The sequence below is a fragment of the Maylandia zebra genome, linkage group LG6 (assembly GCF_041146795.1).
Source record: "Maylandia zebra isolate NMK-2024a linkage group LG6, Mzebra_GT3a, whole genome shotgun sequence".
Classification (NCBI taxonomy): Eukaryota; Metazoa; Chordata; class Actinopteri; order Cichliformes; family Cichlidae; genus Maylandia; species Maylandia zebra.
The window spans coordinates 10,582,365-10,601,277 of record NC_135172.1 but is presented as its reverse complement, the minus strand read 5'-3'; the positions used below and the strand labels follow the sequence as shown (position 1 = coordinate 10,601,277).

Genomic DNA, 18,913 nt, shown 5'->3' with positions numbered 1-18,913 from the left:
AAAACAGTTTTTCTCTGTATTATGCAACATAAAAACAAAAGAGTTAGACTGTGTGTTGCCTCTTTCATATCAGATTTTGTATGTTAACTGAATTTTTTTGTGTCCTTTCTTAAACCGATGGTGATTTGCTAATAGGGTCATTTTGTCTCAACTCAAACAATTTTTAGAATTTTTCCTGGTCCTTCCAACCATGAAATTAAATCAGGATCTGTCATCAGGGAAATGTACCACAAAAAAATTCTAGGTATGGTCTAGTTAAATTATATTATTAAAAAAAAATTATTTAAGGTCCCATATTTGAGCAAACACCAAAAAGAATTTGAAAAGTACTCTACATGCTTTATTTTGTCCATTCGTCCATTGTCTTCTGTGTATCCTTAATAGGGTCATAACTATAAACCATTCAGAAAAAATTACCAAATGTTTTGCAGTGTGGCGGTCCACGTCCATGTTGATTTCTTGTCTATGGAATTAATTTCTGTTACTGTCAGTCTCCTGAAAATTACAATACCACTACAATACAATACTAACTGGCAAGAGAAAATATTTTGTGAATGAAACATAATTCATGTTCATTATTATTATTATTATTATTATTATTATTATTATTATTACATGAATGCCTATACTTTCATTGATATTTGGAAAGTAGTAAAATATTTTTTACTACTACTGTATAGTTAAGAGTTTAATGATAATGTATTATCATAATTCATTGCTTATTTATTTTTACAGTATCCACTAGAACAGCGGCATATGGAGCCTCTTGCAGAAAGGCAGAGAGGATGACAGTCATCATCCTGGCAAACTAACCACAAAATATCAAAGTTAACCTAATAATTCAAGAGGAAAATATTCCACATCAGTTTTATATGGACTAACATTACTGTTCTGTTATGAGTTTAAGATTGAGCTTCTTTTAAATGCTTTATATTCAGTTTAATCTTCAGTCGCACTGGGGATTAATAAAGTAAACAATCTCTCTGTATGCCTGTGTAGCTATCTATATTATAAGACATTAAACTGTATTAATTAAATAACAAATAAAATCACAGCTGAAGACTTGAGCACCATGTGACATGATTAACTGTTCGCAGGATTACTAAAATGATTGAAACATGAAGGTGTTTTGGCAAAAAAAGCTGGTCAAACATTAAACTGCAAAACTGAAAGTGCTGTTTGAGTCTGAACATTTTCAACTCACCACCAGAAAAAGATGCTGTTCTCCACAATATGTAAATAAGGATAGAGTATAGGCGATATCAGCAGCTGTATCAAAATGAGAATTATATATCCCCCATAGTTGAGTATAGGCATTCAATCCAAAAGGTCACATGTTGTGGAGAAATAATGTGAATCTTTTGTGCAATCAAATGTTTTATTTTTATTTTAATAGCACAACAAATAATACATTTGTTAATAAATCTTATTCAGACACAAGTTTGCTTGTTGCTTGCTTCCTCACAAACGACCATTTCTGCTCCTTACATTCATCACCCTGAAAACAGCACAGTGAACAAATCATACTGAAACACTGTGTTTATTTCAGTTACAAAAGTTATTTTTATTTTAGGTTTCATGAAACACATATATATTGTTGGCAGTACTTTAGATGAAGGCAGCATGCTGCTCTCAGACTTACACTTAAACTCAAAGGGTCTATAATCTCTAAACTGATATATTTTACAAAGAAATCCTGTCTGGGCAGCGTCTGGATTTGGACTGAAGAGCTCGTTGGCATTTCTAAAACAATAGCAAACCTGCACACCATACATTGTTTGGTTTTTTGTTTTGTTTAAAGTTGTAGATATACATTAGAGACATGGCAGATTTGCATATATTCTTCAGGGTCTGCAGTCCTTTTCTCTTCTTCTGTGCTCCTGTGAGAATCTAAAACAAAGGTCACATAAATCATGGGGTTAAATTGATGCCTGTGGGACAAAATTACTCCAACAATATTCAGGACAAATTTATTTTTCCTCTGCAAAAAAATGAAATTGAGTACAAAGCATGTGAAACTTTTCTGTCTTGTGTTGTGTTCATTTATGTCTTTTCTTTTCTCTTTAATGTTTCTGTCCATTATATGTGCAAGAACAAACTTCTGAATCACCTCTTAGTGATAAGTGTCTACAGTTTCCTTTCTCGTTTGGCTCTGGACGAAGGCAGTCGCACTTTTCTCCTCTCCCTCTTCCTTCTCTTTCCTGCTTGGCTTCTCAATGTCCTTGTCTAGTCTCGTCTACTTTTCTACTTTTGCCCTGGATGACTCTCACGGTCTGTTACAACCTAAAAGAGGAATTATGGATTTGAACAACTGGTCCCTGATTGCAATTGACACCCTCTTCTCAACGAGAAGCCTGGGCTTGAGTAAGTCCGAGTGTCCTTTCCTGCCGGATACACAATGGACAGGTGGAGGAACTGGAGGGTCGTGTGCCTGGCGGGACTGTCAATCGAGAACATTGTAGACATCTACCTTTTCGGAACCACGATAACAGGGTTCTTGTTGTTCGGAGTTGGCTTGGCCCTGCCTTATCAAAGATAGCAGAATTGGCTTTTCAAAACCCCACAAGGCTGCCCGCTATGATGGAAATGATGGGACGGGTCGTGACTTCTCAAAATGGGCTCATTGAACGCAGCACGGATAAGATCTTGGAGAAGCTCACGGCAGTCTCTGCTCTCTGAGCACAAGATTGATAACATCTCAGAGAAGCTCTCCAACGGGAGACTGAGAGACCAGTGACGGACTGTTAGACCAACTGTGAAATTGACATGCAGTTGTTCGCACTAAAGGAAAACCACCATCATTTCATGCAGCTACCATATCAGTGTCAGCTGTGGTCTCAAGGCTGGAGCTGATATGTATGTATGTTCGGGGGGGGGGGGGGGGGGGGGGGGGGGGTTGTGTAATATTTCACTGCAGATGTGTAAACATTGCATGTGACAAATAAAAGGCTTGATTGAATAGCTTCAGACTTATGTTCAAAGAAAAGAAAAGAAGCCCTCAAACCTCTACTCTACTTTATGTGTTGATTTAATGAGCGAGTTAACTTTGTTTCTCTCTTCTCTCAAACGTCTAATCTCTCTTCCTCCTCTTCCTCTGTGTTTTATTCAGTCGTACCGTTTACAGCAGCGAGCAGGGCTTCTTCTTGACCTTGGCGGGCTGAGGGCAGAGGACGGCACGAATGGCCTCATCAAACACAGTCTTCAGACCACGCTGGGTCAAGGCTGAGCACTCCAGGTATTTGACTGCATCTATACATGCGAAGACACATATATGTTAATAAAAGAAGAGAAAGAACTACAAAGACAAAGTAAGAGAAGAAAGGTTTGCTGGTAGTGGAGAAGAATAAGTTCAACTTTCAAAGAACACTATAGTCAACTACAGCTACTATACTTTTACTGTGATGCCAGGAAATGAGGGGAATAACAAAAATTTGCAGAGGCAGTCAGGCTACAAAGTTCTCTAGCATCTTCATCTGCTAGTTTCATATCTTCACTGGTGAGGAGAGCTTCAAATCTTAAAGTGCTTTTCAAGCAAATAAAGTAAGAGTGACTGACCTATCTCCTTAGCCAGAGCTAGGCCCTGTGGATAGGTGATAGGCGCCAGCTTCTTGTCCTTCAGTTTCTCAATGGTATCCTTTTCATCCCTCAGATCCAGCTTAGTGCCAACCAGGATGATGGGCGTGGAGGGGCAGTGGTGACGGACCTCAGGGTACCACTGGCAGAATACAGAGTAAAGGAAAACTAAATAAGAGGCAAGAAAGGGGAACACGCAAAATCAAGGAACGTGTTAGAGGCAAAAAACAGAATCAAAGGTGGAGGGAGATGAAGCTCTGATGCCAGGTGTTACAGAAAGGTGGATGAAGGCTTAACACGAAAAACAATGCTATGAAATGAGAGAAATACATCATCCAACTCTCACACACAGCATCAATCATTCATTCATATTTATTTTCAGATCTGTTTGGGTTTTTCCTCCATTTCTTTATCCAAGTACCTATTATTTTTCTCTATAATAAATTACTATTTTTCTCCTCCCTCTTATTTTCTCAGGTAAACCACAAGCCAGTGATTGTTGTGGGCTATGACTGGTAAATCTGTGTTGTGGAGTAGCTTGCTCACAAAGCAGCTATTTCCATGGAGTTTTGGGGTATTGCCTGATGAGATCTACTGCTGTTTCTTTCAGTCACTTTATTTTCAGCGTCTTACCATGCTAATATTTAACCAACTGTGGAAGTTTTAATAAAACACAGTTAGAAATTTGCATATTTCTGTTCCTTTTGTTCCTTTTTACATTTTGTTCCTTGGCAGCTGAGAGACAGGCCTCATAAAAAACAGCCAAAACTCACCTTAGCTCTGACGTTCTCATAGGATGCCGGGCTAACCAGGGAGAAGCAGATTAGGAAAACATCCTGGATGGAGAGACAAGGAGACAAAGAATTAGAATAGCTGCTGCAGTTTTAATTAGCTGACATGTTATATAAGTTCTGTCTGTGTAACTTTATGTCCATTACTTCTTGCCAAGCTCTAAAAGTTGAGTTCTCACAAAATTGAAATGCTTTCCACATTACATCTGGAAGAAAGCATATCTTGCTTGCATTTGTTTATATTTATTATAACATTTATATTTACAATAAACAACATGTTTTCCATGTATTTTCTTGATTTTTCTACTGTTTCTTCTTTTCAGACATCTGGGCAGATATCAGACTGAGCAGCACTCATCACTTTTGGCAAGTTTTGTAATACTGACAGAAGGTCTATATTAACCTAAAACTAATCAATTAGTCATGGTGCCTAAACCCAAATAAACAGAAACTTGCAAAACTAAACTGCAAGTCATAAAGTCATAAACTTGACTAATAACTCATGATAACTAATAAAGAAACTAATAAAAATGGTCTAACACTGGATTCAGACCCCTGTGTCCTTACTGAAAACTAAGCGTAACTCCTGTTTTGGACGTTTTGGATCTATTAAAGTTGGCTATTTTATTAGGGACAAAGGTTTTTTGAAATGTCCTTGAGAATGCAGTTTCACAAGTGCTGACTTGAAATATTTATTTCGAAAGGACGAAATTATGTTTCGTTTCTACTGTGGAGAAGATCAGGTTAAATGTAAAACAACTACTTCAGCTACTCTACCACATGTTGTGTGTTTATCGTAGTTATCTCATGGCTAAAAGCATGAAAGTAAGTGGTACATATGATACACATTGTTTATAACACATAATGTTAAAACCCCCTTGTTCTAATGAGCTGTACGAGTGCTTTGTGTGTGTATGTGTGATTCTGTACCGTCTGTGGGTAGGACAGTGGGCGGAGCCTGTCATAATCTTCCTGTCCAGCTGTATCCCAGAGGCCCAGGTTGACCGGCTTGCTGTCCACCATCACATTAGCTGAATAATTGTCGAATCTGTGGGGAGAGAAGAGAAGGTCAACGATTGGTCAACCAGTCTCAGGCAGCCTTTCATTTCATTGGTTATTTATTAATTAAACAATCCTTCAGTTCACTGATTGTTTAACCAGTTAAACTCCTATAATGGGGGAAAAAACTACAACCATACTTGAAATATCACTGTTCACGAAAACATCAACCAACAACATTACTTTGGTTAGTTTGACACACAAGTCATATTAACCATGTCTAGTATAAGAGCATAACTGTTAGGGTGCCTGGGTCGTCGACCCAGTGTTTTGTGTTTTTGGCTCTTTGATTTTGTTTATTTCATTATATTCTAGCTTTGCCTAATGGCTTATAGGATTATTCTTAGTTTAGGTTCTCTGTGTGTTTTCTTTTTAGAGTTTTAGTGTTCTTGTGTCGCGATCTACCCTCATTTCATGCTGTGTTTTCTATCTGTCCGTCTGCCAGTTCAGGTTGTTGTTATTTTCAGTTTAGTTTTTGTATTCTCAGTTTTGCCAGTTCTCTGTTTGCCATCTAGCAATAAAACTGAGTTTGAGTTTACTTTCTGGGTCCGAGTGTCTGCACATTGGGTCCTCCTTGCCATCACTACTGCCTGCACACAGCCTCAACACGACAATGACACATAATAAGGCAGGGCTGCCCTCGTGTGGTCACAAAGAAGCATAACAGTTTAATTTCTCAATGTTGGTGTTTATATTTCTGGGTTTCCAGTTTAATATACGGTGGGTTCACATGTTGCTAAATAGTTGCACCTGAAGAAGTAAATGTGATGACTCATAGTCATTTTTATGAAGTTCTGGTCCTTCATGTTGCAGAGTGCAGCATTACATCACTGAAGATCTGAGGTTTAATATAACCTGTCTAATAATCATTTATTGTGCTTCCCTAGATCTTTTATTGCCTTCATTCTAATATGGCTTACATGTAATATTTATGGACTGTGTTCCTTTATATGGTTTTATTTTTTTTATTTTATGTGAAAGTTTGAAGTAGGCACCAGCACCCACTGGTGGAAGAAGCATTCAATTTTTTGCTGAAGTAAAAGTGCTGATCATTGTAGAAATATTCATTTTATTTCTTTCAATATTTCTTTCAATTTCTAATGTCCTGCATATTCCAAGTTGGGCTTAAATTTCTGACTGTTTACATTATAGATTGTGCTAATTATTAATTTGCCAATTAAAACTTTTAATTTTGGTTTGTAAAACTGTAGAAACAACAAGCAAAGTGATTAATGAGACTTAATGGCCAAAAAGGTTGTATAGTGTTTTAAACCAATTGCCCAAACCTCAAGAATATTTACAATAAACAGGAAATAAAAATAAATAAATGTATACAGGAAAATGGATCAGATTGGATTTGAAAAACAGTTGCTAATCGAGTAATATTGTTATCTTTTTTAAACATTTACTATGGAGAAGGTTAGTTTATATAAAAACAATGCATTTAAATATACTTCACATATTAGATTCATATTTAACTGAATTTTACATTAAGCTGTTCAAATGTCCATTCAAAATGTAGCAAAACTATTGTGTTGCATGGACATACAACACTCTAGTACTTGACTGTCAGGACCTCAGGTGCACAGCGATATTTATTGTTTTAAAAAAAGAAAAGCCCATCTCACTTCTTTCCTCTTTTCTTTCACCGTGTGCAGAAAGCAGCTGACGTTTGATCAAACACGCTTTGAACCACAAATATGTTTTAATAACCTGCAGGCTGCTGCCAGCCCAAACCTGCCTGTGTTACAGTCAGACATCTCCAGATGGACTGCAGCACATGTGTGCATCTTCTCTATAATATTTGTCCGTGTGTCCTGACACAGTGCACAACTGATCAATGAAGACATGCGCATGTACCTGTAGGTGCCTCACAGAGAGACCGCGAAAGTGTTTATGTCTGTATTTCTGTGTGTGTAGATGTTTGTTTGTAGTACTCACACAGTAGGAATGTACTCTCCGGGGAAGGCATTGGTTGTGTAACTGATGAGAAGACATGTTTTACCCACAGCTCTGTATAACACAAGTAAAAAGACAAAGAGAAGTCAGGAAAGAGACATAGAGAATGACAAGAAAAAAACACAAGAGACAGTAAATGTTGCTATTCCATATATATATATATATATATATATATATATATATATATATATATATATGTATATATATATAAAGAAAAAAATATATAGTACTGACAGGAGATGATGCAATATGCACGCTTATACACATCAGTCACACTCCAAGTTTAAATGTTTTCTGGAAGTGCATTATATTTACTCTGTGAGCAACTCCCCCAGTTCCTTTGTTGACGTCATTGTTCGAAAATACTGTCACGGTCAAAAACAAAACATTCAACAAATACAGATTTCATGGGCACGCTGACATCTGTAAACAGTGTTTTTGTGTTTCTAATTTGCAGAAATTCAGTGATCTGTGTTCAGCTTGTCCCAACATCCACAGTGATGAAACTGCATGGCTGCCTGCAAGGTGATCCAGCAAGTATCAGCTAGCCTGCTTCTTATTTAGTTTCCACAGATTTGCTGCCAGCATTTTCAACAGCAGCACAAAGAACTCGAGGCCTGGTTTCACTGCAGCACTCATATTTCATGTTGATTACACTCTGGATACATCTGATTGGTCATAAGCTAGGAGGAGTGGCTTCAGTCTTTTTGTTTCATCAAATTTCAACGTGTTGTCGCCTCTTGGCCAGGACTCCCTTGAAAAAGAGGTTTTTAATCTCAATGGGACTTTTCCTGGTTAAATAAAGGTTAATAAATAAATAAACAGAATTCTGTAGAGTCTCTTATCTGACAGACGGAGATCAGAACCCCTGATTGGATCAGTCTTTATCACACTTATTGATAAATAACCTTCTTTTTTTTTTGCTTACATAAATAACCAAGCAAATCCAGTCTGCAAGGAAACCATCAGCTCGTCCTTTTTTCTCAGTCTGCCTGTGACTCTGTGCCATAAAAGACATTTGTGACGTACAAGCGTTTGTCAAATAAAGCAGGTTTATACTGGTCTTCTCGATGGTTTTGCTCGAAACTCTCACATACTCCCACCTTTTACTCAAACCACATTAACACAATAGAAATATTTTAAAATCCCACAATAAGATTAATAATTTTGTGGAACTTTGAACTATTATCAGACAGAAGAAATTGAGCTTCCCCCATTCTCTCCCCCCAAAAACCTTTTTATGTTTAATATGTAAATCAAATAAACATGTTGGCATATTTCTCATATACAAAATAATTTTTGGTTTTCATATTTAATTCTTTTAAGTATTATTATTATATTGTATATTATTAAAAGTAGTTATACAAAAATATGGAAGGGATGACACATCATTATTATCAACTGACGCTTCCATTGAGGGATCTGTGGGTGCACTTGTTAGCACGTTTCTTTACTTTCATGGCTGCTTAGTGTTATAGTACAAGTGTACTGAGTATATATTTTAGTGTTTTTCAGCACCAACATTAATAACAACAACAACAACAACAAACTTTTATACTTTGTGGCTAGTGAATTAAATTTTTTATTAATTATAAAATCCAAATATGTTCTGACTAGAAAAAAAAATGCATGACACAGAAACTACAAAATGACAGTCATTCCAAAAGTTAGCATTTTAAAAAAGACCAGCCCTGCTGACGAGATGACTCAGTAGTGATATGAGCAACGCAGATAAGCGTCAGAGTGCCTGTGAGCATTTCTGTCTTTGTGAGGACAACTCTGAGTTTTAGAGGTCGAGTCTGATGAAATGTTGTCAGTTTGTAACTTTTTCCAAAGGCTCGTGTGGGTTTAAGATTTAGTCTCACTGTTAAGGTTAAAACAGGGTTTAGGTCGAATGCAGAGGTTGAGTCAGGGATGTGGGTCACACATTAAATAATGCCACTAAAGGGTCTCATAAGTATAGCATTACATGCGTGTGCTTTGTGGTCGTGTGTGAGTCAAAAAGGAACCGCGCTGTTTCAGAAGCATCGGTTTGAGCTGAAAACAGGAACTGGCCACACCGAGCTTTCAAAAAAAAGGAAAGAAAAAAGATTTCTGCCTCACATCTCTCTCTGTCTGCTTCATAATCTGCTTTTCCATGAACATGTTTTATCCTATCGTTTTAACCTATTGTGACATTTCATTTCTTTTGGTCCCGTCTAAAAAGAATAAAAAGTGAATATATGGTGATGAATGGTTTCAACCAGACTGAGGCCAAATGGTGTCAGTTAGCTAGCTGCATAGCTCTACAACTGCATGTAAGAAAAAATAAAACTGAGTAAACTTTAATTTCTCAAAGGGGGCTTGACTTTTTTGTTACTCATTAGGTTTACTTTATTTTACAAATTATATCTGTAGCTGTATAACTGTTGTGCTTTAATTGTCATATAGCTCAGTAGGTAGAGTGGTGGCCCCATGATCGGAAGGTCGGGGGTTCAACTCCACTGAACGGCTACCCTAAGGTACCCCTGAGCAAGGTACTGTCCCTACACACTGCTCCCCGGGCGCTGCATTGGTGGCTGCCCACTGCTTCACTGCGTGAATGGGTTAAATGCAGAGGAACTATTTCCCTATGGGGACTAACACATATAATTGCTAACTCAGCACTCACTTTAGCAGGAGAAGTCAATTAAATTCAATTTTATTTATACAGCATGAAATCACAACAACAGTCGCTTCAAGGTGCTTTATATTGTAAGGTAGATCCTACAATAATACACACAGAGAAAAACCCAGCAATCATGTGACCCCCTATGAGCAAGCACTTTGGTGACAGTGGGAAGGAAAAACTCCCTTTTAACAGGAAGAAACCTCCAGCAGAACCAGGCTCAGGGAGGGGCGGGGCCATCTGCTGCGACCGGTTGGGGTGAGAGAAGGAAGACAGGAAAGAAGGCATGCAAGAGACTGTCTAATATAACAAGAAGTACAAATCTGGGCTTCCACCTTCACCGGGATGCTCACAAGTCCTTAAAAATGTTGTATGTGCAGCAACCAGTGGTAAATTGTCTTTCTCTGAGTTTTAGGAATGTGACAGCACCACGAGCCACTTTCTAACATCCGACATTTTGACTTCAGGCATGAAAACAGCAGCAGCAGACAATTTCCTGACAGAGGTCAGCTTCAACCACCACAACCAGCTACTGCTTATACACCCATGTAAGTTTCAGAAATGTTTATATACACTTGCACAGGGACGTGTTTCTGTCCTTAACTGACCTGCCAGCAGAAAGCAACAGAACGCTAGCTTTTTCCGAGAAAAAGCGACTTCGCTATAAGAATCACAATAGACAGAAACTTCATTTTATTTCAGTTCAGGCACATTAATGATGCTTTCTTTGAAAAACAGCAAGTTAGCTGCTGTCATCTCTACTTTTCAAGGACTATCTTGAAAACCTGTCAAATTATGTACAATACAAATAGCTGTGGTGTGGCTCTCCAAATTTATTTTCTTTCTAGTGTTATATTTAATTTAACATTTATAACCCACTGCCCCATTTGCCTTTAAACGCACCTGTTTGTTTTGTAAGGTTTTAATGAGTCAGTCATCAGACTGTAGGATGTTCATTAACTTGGCTGCTAATTAAACCATACGCTTAAATCATTCACATTACTTCTGTTGTTCTTATTTGAAATTATTTATTATTATTTCAAATAATTATTTCTTATTTAAAACTCTTATTTGTGGAGTAAAATGGGTTAAAGAAGATGGATTTTGCAACACAGCTGATGAGCTCTGATTGCATTTAAATGCTTGTGCTGTTAAACTGTAAATACCACGACTCTTGAAGCGGACTTCCCTACAACATGAAACCGACTTCCTCTTCTCCATCAGCAGTTAAGTTTAACTACTGTGTGTATGTATCTATATATACACTGTTAGCGCCTAGCAGAGGTGATCAAAAATGAGAAATAAATGTGGAAATTACCACCACCATCATTAGCTTTCTGGCTGTCACATGAAACGATACAGACTTTCCAAAGGGCTGGCTGGGTATTTGCAATGTAGCTTTCAAATATTTTAAAAGGCAACATTTTGAAAACCTTTTCACAATATTTCCTTTTATTCATATGGACGCAGGTGTAAAACTGGGCACATCTCCAAGCTCTTCCTCCTGCTTGTGTAACCCACTGAAGTGAACTGACTGCCTTTGTCTTAGTGTTGTGTTTTTAATAGAGGTGAACGAATTAATCCAAATATTGATACAGACACAGATATTGGTATCAGATTGATTAAGTGCTTTAAGTTCAGTCTGTAGTCCACTGAATCTGTTAAATAAATTATTTCTTTTGCACATGACATAATATTCCTTAAACAACCTATTAAAAAAGGTCTAAACCTGTTTGTGTTGACTGCAAGTCTATTTTATTTGTACCCTATAGAATATTTAATAACAGAAGCTGACCCAACGTGCTTTTGAGACATGAACAGTAAATTCTGGGTCTCCAAAAAACCCAGTTTGAAAATTCACGAGAAACTAAAAGGTGTGTTTTCTTGTTTTTTCTAATTATTGTGGAAAGTAAAAATCATTCAAATGTTTTTAGAATTTGCAAATTAATAATGGCATGTCTCATAAGTCGTGATACACTGCACTTACCTATATAGGCTTTCCTTATAGGTTAAAAGTGCGAGTATTGGTATCCGCAGTACTGACCCTGTATTTACTTGGTATCTGGATTGTAAAATTTGCAGTACTAGTTTGTACACAGCACTAGTTGTAAAGAAACAAGTAATAAAGGCGGAACTGAAATCTAGGTCAAGTTCTGGAGCGGAGTCAGAAGTAATGAAACAAGATCTACAAAAAGTTCAGCATGTTTACCTCTGCAGTGTTTATTGTAGCAGCATATTTTCACGTCAGTGACTTATTATTACTAATGCTTGTTTGTTTGTTTTACACATTTTGTCACTTCTTTTTAGTGAACTGTCTTTATTGACTTTAGCACACTTAAATTACATAAAACCTTTTTTTAATGGAAGCTTTTGATTGGCAGCTACTAAAAAACAGCTTCTTAAGAAAAACAACAAAACAAGTTATTTAAACACAACAAAAAAATTATCAAAGTATGGTTAACATAAAACCTGACTACTGTTGGTCTCCTGTCAACAGCCAATAATTGATGCTTGTTTTGAACACTACAAAGAATATTTGAGAAAACACACAATTAATTTTTTTAAATGTCAAAACTTAAATCATGTTTTGGATTTGTTTAAATCACTTGAACTGTTATTTTTCATGCAAGGTCTTTTTCATTAGCTGACAATCAAAGGCTTTCAATTTAAAAAAAGGGTTTTATGTAAATGTAGCGTGGTAAATGAAATAGAGCCAACACCACATGTTTCCCTTTCCAAATATTTACACACGTCACTGTTACGGCTTCTCTCTCTGCATTTTTTTTAAATCAGTGTCACACACCAGGAAGCTCTGCACACACGCTGCAGTACCCGTGTGCTACCTCTGGATGGTGAACTGCATGTGTTAAAGTGTTTACTGAACTATTTTTGAGAAACAACTGTAGAACTTCCGCTTTACAATTCCCTTCACTTTAACAGCCAGCCATTTTGCCCCACCTTCAACGATAAACGCATTTGATGGCAGACGGTGGCTCATCCAAACTTCTTACGCGAGCACATTTCACCCTTTAGGGCAAATAAATTCAACAACTTTTCAGATGTCAAAAACACAATGAGGTTAATCATTTACACGTTTGAGCTTCTGCTTCTTTATTGCCTCTTCTTTTTTTAGTCATACTTTTTTCCCACTTTGTTTGTATTTTCTCAACTGATCTTTGTGGCATCTATCGGATTTTCATCTTTGAAGAGGAGTTCTGCTGCTTTAAAGCATTTTCCTGCATGTTGTGGCCTGCATGGCTCATCCAGCGCGCTCAGTGTGAATCACCGCTGTCAAATACACACCTTAAGATCTACATGTTAACACTGGACATAAAACACAAGTACAGAAGTTTCTTTTACACTTTTACGCTGAACCGCACAGTAATCTCGCTGAAGTGGATCAAACTGTTGCTCCTACCATGTGACAACCTTTGACAGCTCTATCTGATTACCCTGAAATTCAGAGCCTGGGGCCAATCCCCATTTATGCGTCAGCTGGGCGACCACTGTGTAATTCAAAGCTTGAAGGCCCCTTTAATTTATAACACACTGGTTAAAATTAGTAAAATAATAGCATACCCATCTCCCACGACCACACATTTGATAGCCTGCATCCTGTTCCGCTCAGCTTCGTCTGTGCTCTTCACTCTGAAACAGACTCAGAGAGGAAGGCCGAGAGACGCTGAAGAGCATGCAACTACAGGAAATTGTTGCACACCTCCCTCCCCCTTCTTTTGCTGCTTCTTTTTTTTCTTACTCAGCCTCTCTCCCTTCATTTTTGCACTCATCGCCTTCTTCCTGTTTTGTTCTTTTTTTCTTTCAAACAACAGACCTTAAGCTGAAAAGATACCAATACCAATAAGACACCCATAAAAAAACTAGTGTGAAGGGTGTTGAAAAGCAGTCTCTGTTGCAAGAGAGAAGAAGCTGTGAAATGGCTACAAAGAGGAAGGTTCTGCGAACAATAAGAGCTTTATTTTAAACTTCCTCTTCTTTTGGGCATTTACCATTCAGTAAATGCAGACCAGCATGTCCGGAACATATGGAAGTTAAAATTAATCTACCTCAAATTTCAATTTACTATAAAAGATTGAATTCCATAAACCTCATTAATTAAAGACATGCACTCACACATTTCCCTTGGTTTACACAACATAACACTTACTCACATTCACTTCCTGGTGTTTTCTGCAGTATGTGTCTAATGGTTACCTTCATCTTAAAACAACATTAAACCTTGTTATCCCTCCTGGTGCACTCCTGATACTATAAAAGACATGTATGTCCTCACAGTGTGAGTGATACAAGTACCCACCTGAAAATAAGTGTTTATTGTCGGTTAACTTCAAGTTATGTGTCTGTAAATGTGGTATTGTGATGCTAACCCAGCATCCTAAATGCTGTCCTAATGTATGCATGGGCACTCCCACCTCATCATAATCCAAAAACATGCATCTAGTCAAGTTCAAATTTACTTTTTTAAAGATTTAAAACAACAAGTAATGCACATGAACGCAATACAAAATATATACACAAGATAAGATAAGATAAGATAAGATAAAACCCTTATTAGTCCCACATGTGGGAAATTTGTTTTGTTAAAGCAGAAAGTGGACAGTGCAAAGTTACATAGCAAAAATTAGAAAAACACAGGAATAGAATAAGATAACTTCACTAGCTGGGCCACGTCCTCATCTTTAGGTTTGACAGCGTTTTAGTAGGTAAAGGTGAATGGCTTTGACATGAATTGAGCTGCGGTTTGGGGAAGGCCTCGAAGGGGACTGGCGATGGCTCCCAGGCCTGGCAGATCCCCATGAACTAAATAGAAGCGAAGAAGTTAAAGAATGGAGAAAAAGAAGGGAGGGAGGGGCACGTAAACGAGAATGAACAGCTTGCAGAACTGGGGGAACCTATATAGATGACAGCCAGAAGGAGCGTGTTTGGAGGTGTGGTCCCTCTCCTGAAATTTCGATACATAATCTCCAAAAGAATGAGAATAAAAATACTGTACATAATAGAATTTAATAGAATAAAATACTATCTAATAGAATAGAAATAGAATACAAATACCATATACAACTGAGTAAAATACAATGTTGTCAGATAAAGAGTATTGCACTTAGTGTTATTGCACATGTGTGGATGTGTGTGCTTGATCAGTTGAAGTCTTTGTTGTGGAGTCTGACAGCAGAAGGGGAGGAAAGACCTGCGAAATCTCTCCGTCCCGCATCGTGGGTGCCGCAGTCTCCCACTGAAGGAGCTGCTCAGTGCTGTCAGAGTCTCCTCCATTGGGTGGGAGATGTTGTCTAACAGGGATGACAGCTTGGCAACCATTCTTCTATCACTCACCACCTCCACTGGCTCCAGAGGGCATCCTTGAACACAACTGGCTCTCCAGAAAAGCCTTTTCAGTCTCTTCCTGTCCCCGGCAGAGATGTTGCCATCCCAGCAGACCACCCTGTAAAAGGTGGCTGAGGCCACCACAGAGACATAGAAGGAGTGGCCCTTCACTCCAAAAGACCTGAGTCTCTGCAGCAGGTACAGCCTGCTCTGCCCTTTTCTGTAGAAGGCATCTGAATTATGAGTCCAGTCCAGTTTATTGTTCAGATAAACACCAAGGTACCTGTAGCTGTCCACAGCCTCAATGTCCATACCTTGAATGTTTAGTGGTTGTAGTGGAGGATGTTTGTGCCTTATATTTTATTAGTGTTGATCTGGAGGTAGTTCTGCTGGCACCAGTCCACAAAGTTGTGGGTCAGTTCTCTGTACTCCTTGTCGTCCCCATCAGAGATGAGAATCAGAATCAGAATCAGAATCAGAATACTTTATTGATCCCTGGGGGAAATTATTTTTTGTTACAGTGCTCCATTTTAAACCAACATTAAGACAAGACAGACAATACGCTAACTAAGAATAGTACAATATATACATATATATACATACATACATACATAAGTCACTTATAAATAAATATTTGGAAAAGAAACATGTGTAGTTGTAGCAGCAAACAGTGTGTTAAGTGGAGATGGCCACAGGCAGGAATGATTTCCTGTGTCGTTCAGTGGTGCTTTTCGGTAATCTCAGTCTCTCACTGAACGAGCTCCTGTGACTGACCAACATGTCATGGAGTGGGTGGGAGGTGTTATCCAACATTGTCTTTATCTTGGACAGCATCCGCCTCTCCGACACCACCTTGAGGGAGTCCAGCTCCATCCCCACAACATTGCTGGCCTTACGGATCAGTTTATTAAGTCTGTTGGCATCTGCGACCCTCAGCCTGCTCCCCCAGCATGCAACAGCATAGAGGATCGCACTGGCCACCACAGACTCATAGAAAATCCTCAGCATTTTCTGGCAGATGTTGAAGGACCTCAGTCGCCTCAAAAAATAGAGACGACTCTGGCCCTTCCTGTAAAGTGCTGTGGTGTTTTTAGCCCAGTCCAGTTTATTGTCAATGTGTACTCCAAGGTATTTATAGTCCTCCACAATGTCAACACTGAGGCCGACTATTGCAGAGTCAACAGAGAACTTCTGCAGGAAGCACTGGGTGGAGTTGTGGGAGAAGTCTGCAGTGTAGATGATGAAGAGGAACAGAGCCAGAACAGTTCCCTGTGCGGCCCCCGTACTGCAGAAGACCCTGTCCGACATACAGCCCTGAGTTCTCACATACTGTGGTCGGTCAGTGAGGTAGTCCAGTATCCATGTAGTGGGGTGATGGTCCACTCCTGAGTTCTCCAGCTTGTAACAATACAAATCAACAATAAACATGCCCTGAAAAACACAATAAATCATGAACTCTAATAAATTTAAAAAATACCATCAAATAAAACAATAGAAACAAACAAGACCGTGCTTGCACAATAAAGGCCAGGATATACTGTACCAACAAGAATAAGTAGGTTTTTTTTAGGTGTTTTAAAATATTTGGGTGACTGGGCATCTCTTATGTGAAAAGGTAGGTTGATCCAAAGATTAGAGGCCACCACTAAAAAGACTCTCTCACCTCCCATTTTTACGCCTACATTTAAGAATCTACAAGAGCAGTTGGTTCATAGACATCATTGATGTAGTCGGGGTGTATGGCTATAAAAGTTCAGTAGTAGGGTGCAGTAGGTGCAGTTTTATTTATATATGTACTTTATATTGTAAGGTAAGTCTTTAGAATAATACAAAGAAAACAGAGAAACCCCAAAAATCAGAAGCAGCTGAAGCATGTTGGATCATTAGTACAGCCTATGAGTACTATGAGAGAATTATAATAGTTGAGCCTAGAAGTAATAAAAGCATGAACTAGTTTTTTGGCCTCACTGTAGTCTTAAAATAAAAAATGGCGTTTTGAGGTGGGTCTTGTGATGGTGCAATGCTGTTGTAATCATCCTGTTTCTTTCCTCTCAAAAGACAAGCTGCTGCATTGTGTACAGTTTGCAGGTGATGAAGCAACATGGTTTGTATAGGCAGACATAGTTGTAGATCATCTGCAATGCAAAGTAAGGAGAAGTTGTGTTTTTTAAAAAATGGTAAATGGCCCGTATTTGTATAGCGCTTTTCTAGTCCCTAAGGACCCCAAAGCACTTTACACAACCAGTCATCCACCCATTCACACACACATTCACACACTGGTGATGGCAAGCTACATTGTAGCCACAGCCACCCTGGGGCGCACTGACAGAGGCGAGGCTGCCGGACACTGGCGCCACCGGGCCCTCTGACCACCACCAAAATGACCCCAAGGCAATCATATAAACAGAGAGAGCCCTCAGTTACCCCAAACAGTTAAAAGCCTGTCATTAAAACCTCTTGAAAGGGCTTTTTTTCGGTGTAATACTCTGCTTGAAACCAGTCTAGATTTTCTTCAGAGATACTACTAAATGTTTATAAGCATTAGATCAACAATACCTGGCCCAAAGATACTGTTTCCAGGAAGCTGTAAGATGACGGCAAATGCTGAACTATTTCCATTAAGCAAGACAAAAACACGCCTTCATACAACAGCATTTGTGATGTTCATCTCCAACCACTAGATGGCACTTTAGCAACAGTTTTTGCTATTGACTCACGTTTAAAACCCTGAGCTTGTACAGCACAGTTGCTCTTCCTTTATCTTTCACAGCTATTTAAACTATTGTTTTTCTTACATTTGTTCGACTTCTCACATCACTTTTTTTGAAAAAAAAAAAACATTATTCAGAATACACATTAACACCTCGCTTTTATAATAGTTATAATGTCAGGTTTAATTATGAGGACTTTATATTCACATGCTATTTTTTCCTCCTGAATAATTCCTTGAATAATTTTACTTCCGTTTCCAAAGTGTGTTTAAACTGCTGTAAAACCTCAATTTGTGTATGGTTACCTTGGCAGGATGCAACATGCAAAATTCAACCCGTTAACTACTTGTTGGTTTTTCAACAGTGCGAGCTTTCAGCTGTCAAATCAGCCCGAGAGAGAGAGTACACTACGTTAAGCAGAGCAGGAAAGCCACACAGCCTTCAAAATAAAGGTATCACATTTTAGTTAAATAAAGTCACCTGTAATTGCGATAAATATATCTCAAGGCTTCGTGGCTCACCTCATCATATGATAACATGATAGTAATGCTTTCCAAACTCGTCTCCTAGCTAGTTTTTTCAGCTTTGACGTACAGAAAACACTCGAAGATTCAACTACATAACAGTGGAAGATATTTGCAGATATCTCAGGTCCACAAACCTGTGCAAAAGAGTTTTTTTCTTTTCTTTTCTTTTTTACACCTGTGTTTTACCCCGACTGTTTCTGTTAATATGCGTTTAAAAACATAAATGGAAAAGTTGACTTCTTGCATCCTGAAATGAAACATGAAAAAAAAAGACCCTCTTTGATCAAATTAAATCTCTGACAAATT

The 18,913-nt window shown here is 38.3% G+C and overlaps 1 protein-coding gene across 2 annotated transcripts; it reads right to left on the bottom strand.

The window, feature by feature from the left end:
• Positions 1-1,359: 1,359 nt before the first annotated feature.
• On the bottom strand, positions 1,360-13,736 carry rac2 (Rac family small GTPase 2). 2 transcript variants are annotated; one of them, XM_014411479.3, is made up of 7 exons: positions 13,609-13,736; positions 7,365-7,436; positions 5,295-5,412; positions 4,347-4,409; positions 3,556-3,715; positions 3,116-3,249; positions 1,360-1,890 (listed from the first exon to the last, which is right to left on the bottom strand). In XM_014411479.3, exons 1-6 carry the CDS (start codon positions 13,641-13,643, stop codon positions 3,119-3,121), a joined length of 579 nt encoding a protein of 192 aa, XP_014266965.1. In that variant the 5' UTR covers positions 13,644-13,736; the 3' UTR covers positions 1,360-1,890; positions 3,116-3,118. The 2 variants fall into 2 exon arrangements, with proteins under 2 accessions (XP_014266965.1, XP_076740749.1); XM_076884634.1 differs by lacking the exon at positions 1,360-1,890 and having other exon boundaries at positions 3,119-3,249; positions 3,552-3,715.
• Between the last annotated feature and the right edge of the window lie 5,177 nt (positions 13,737-18,913).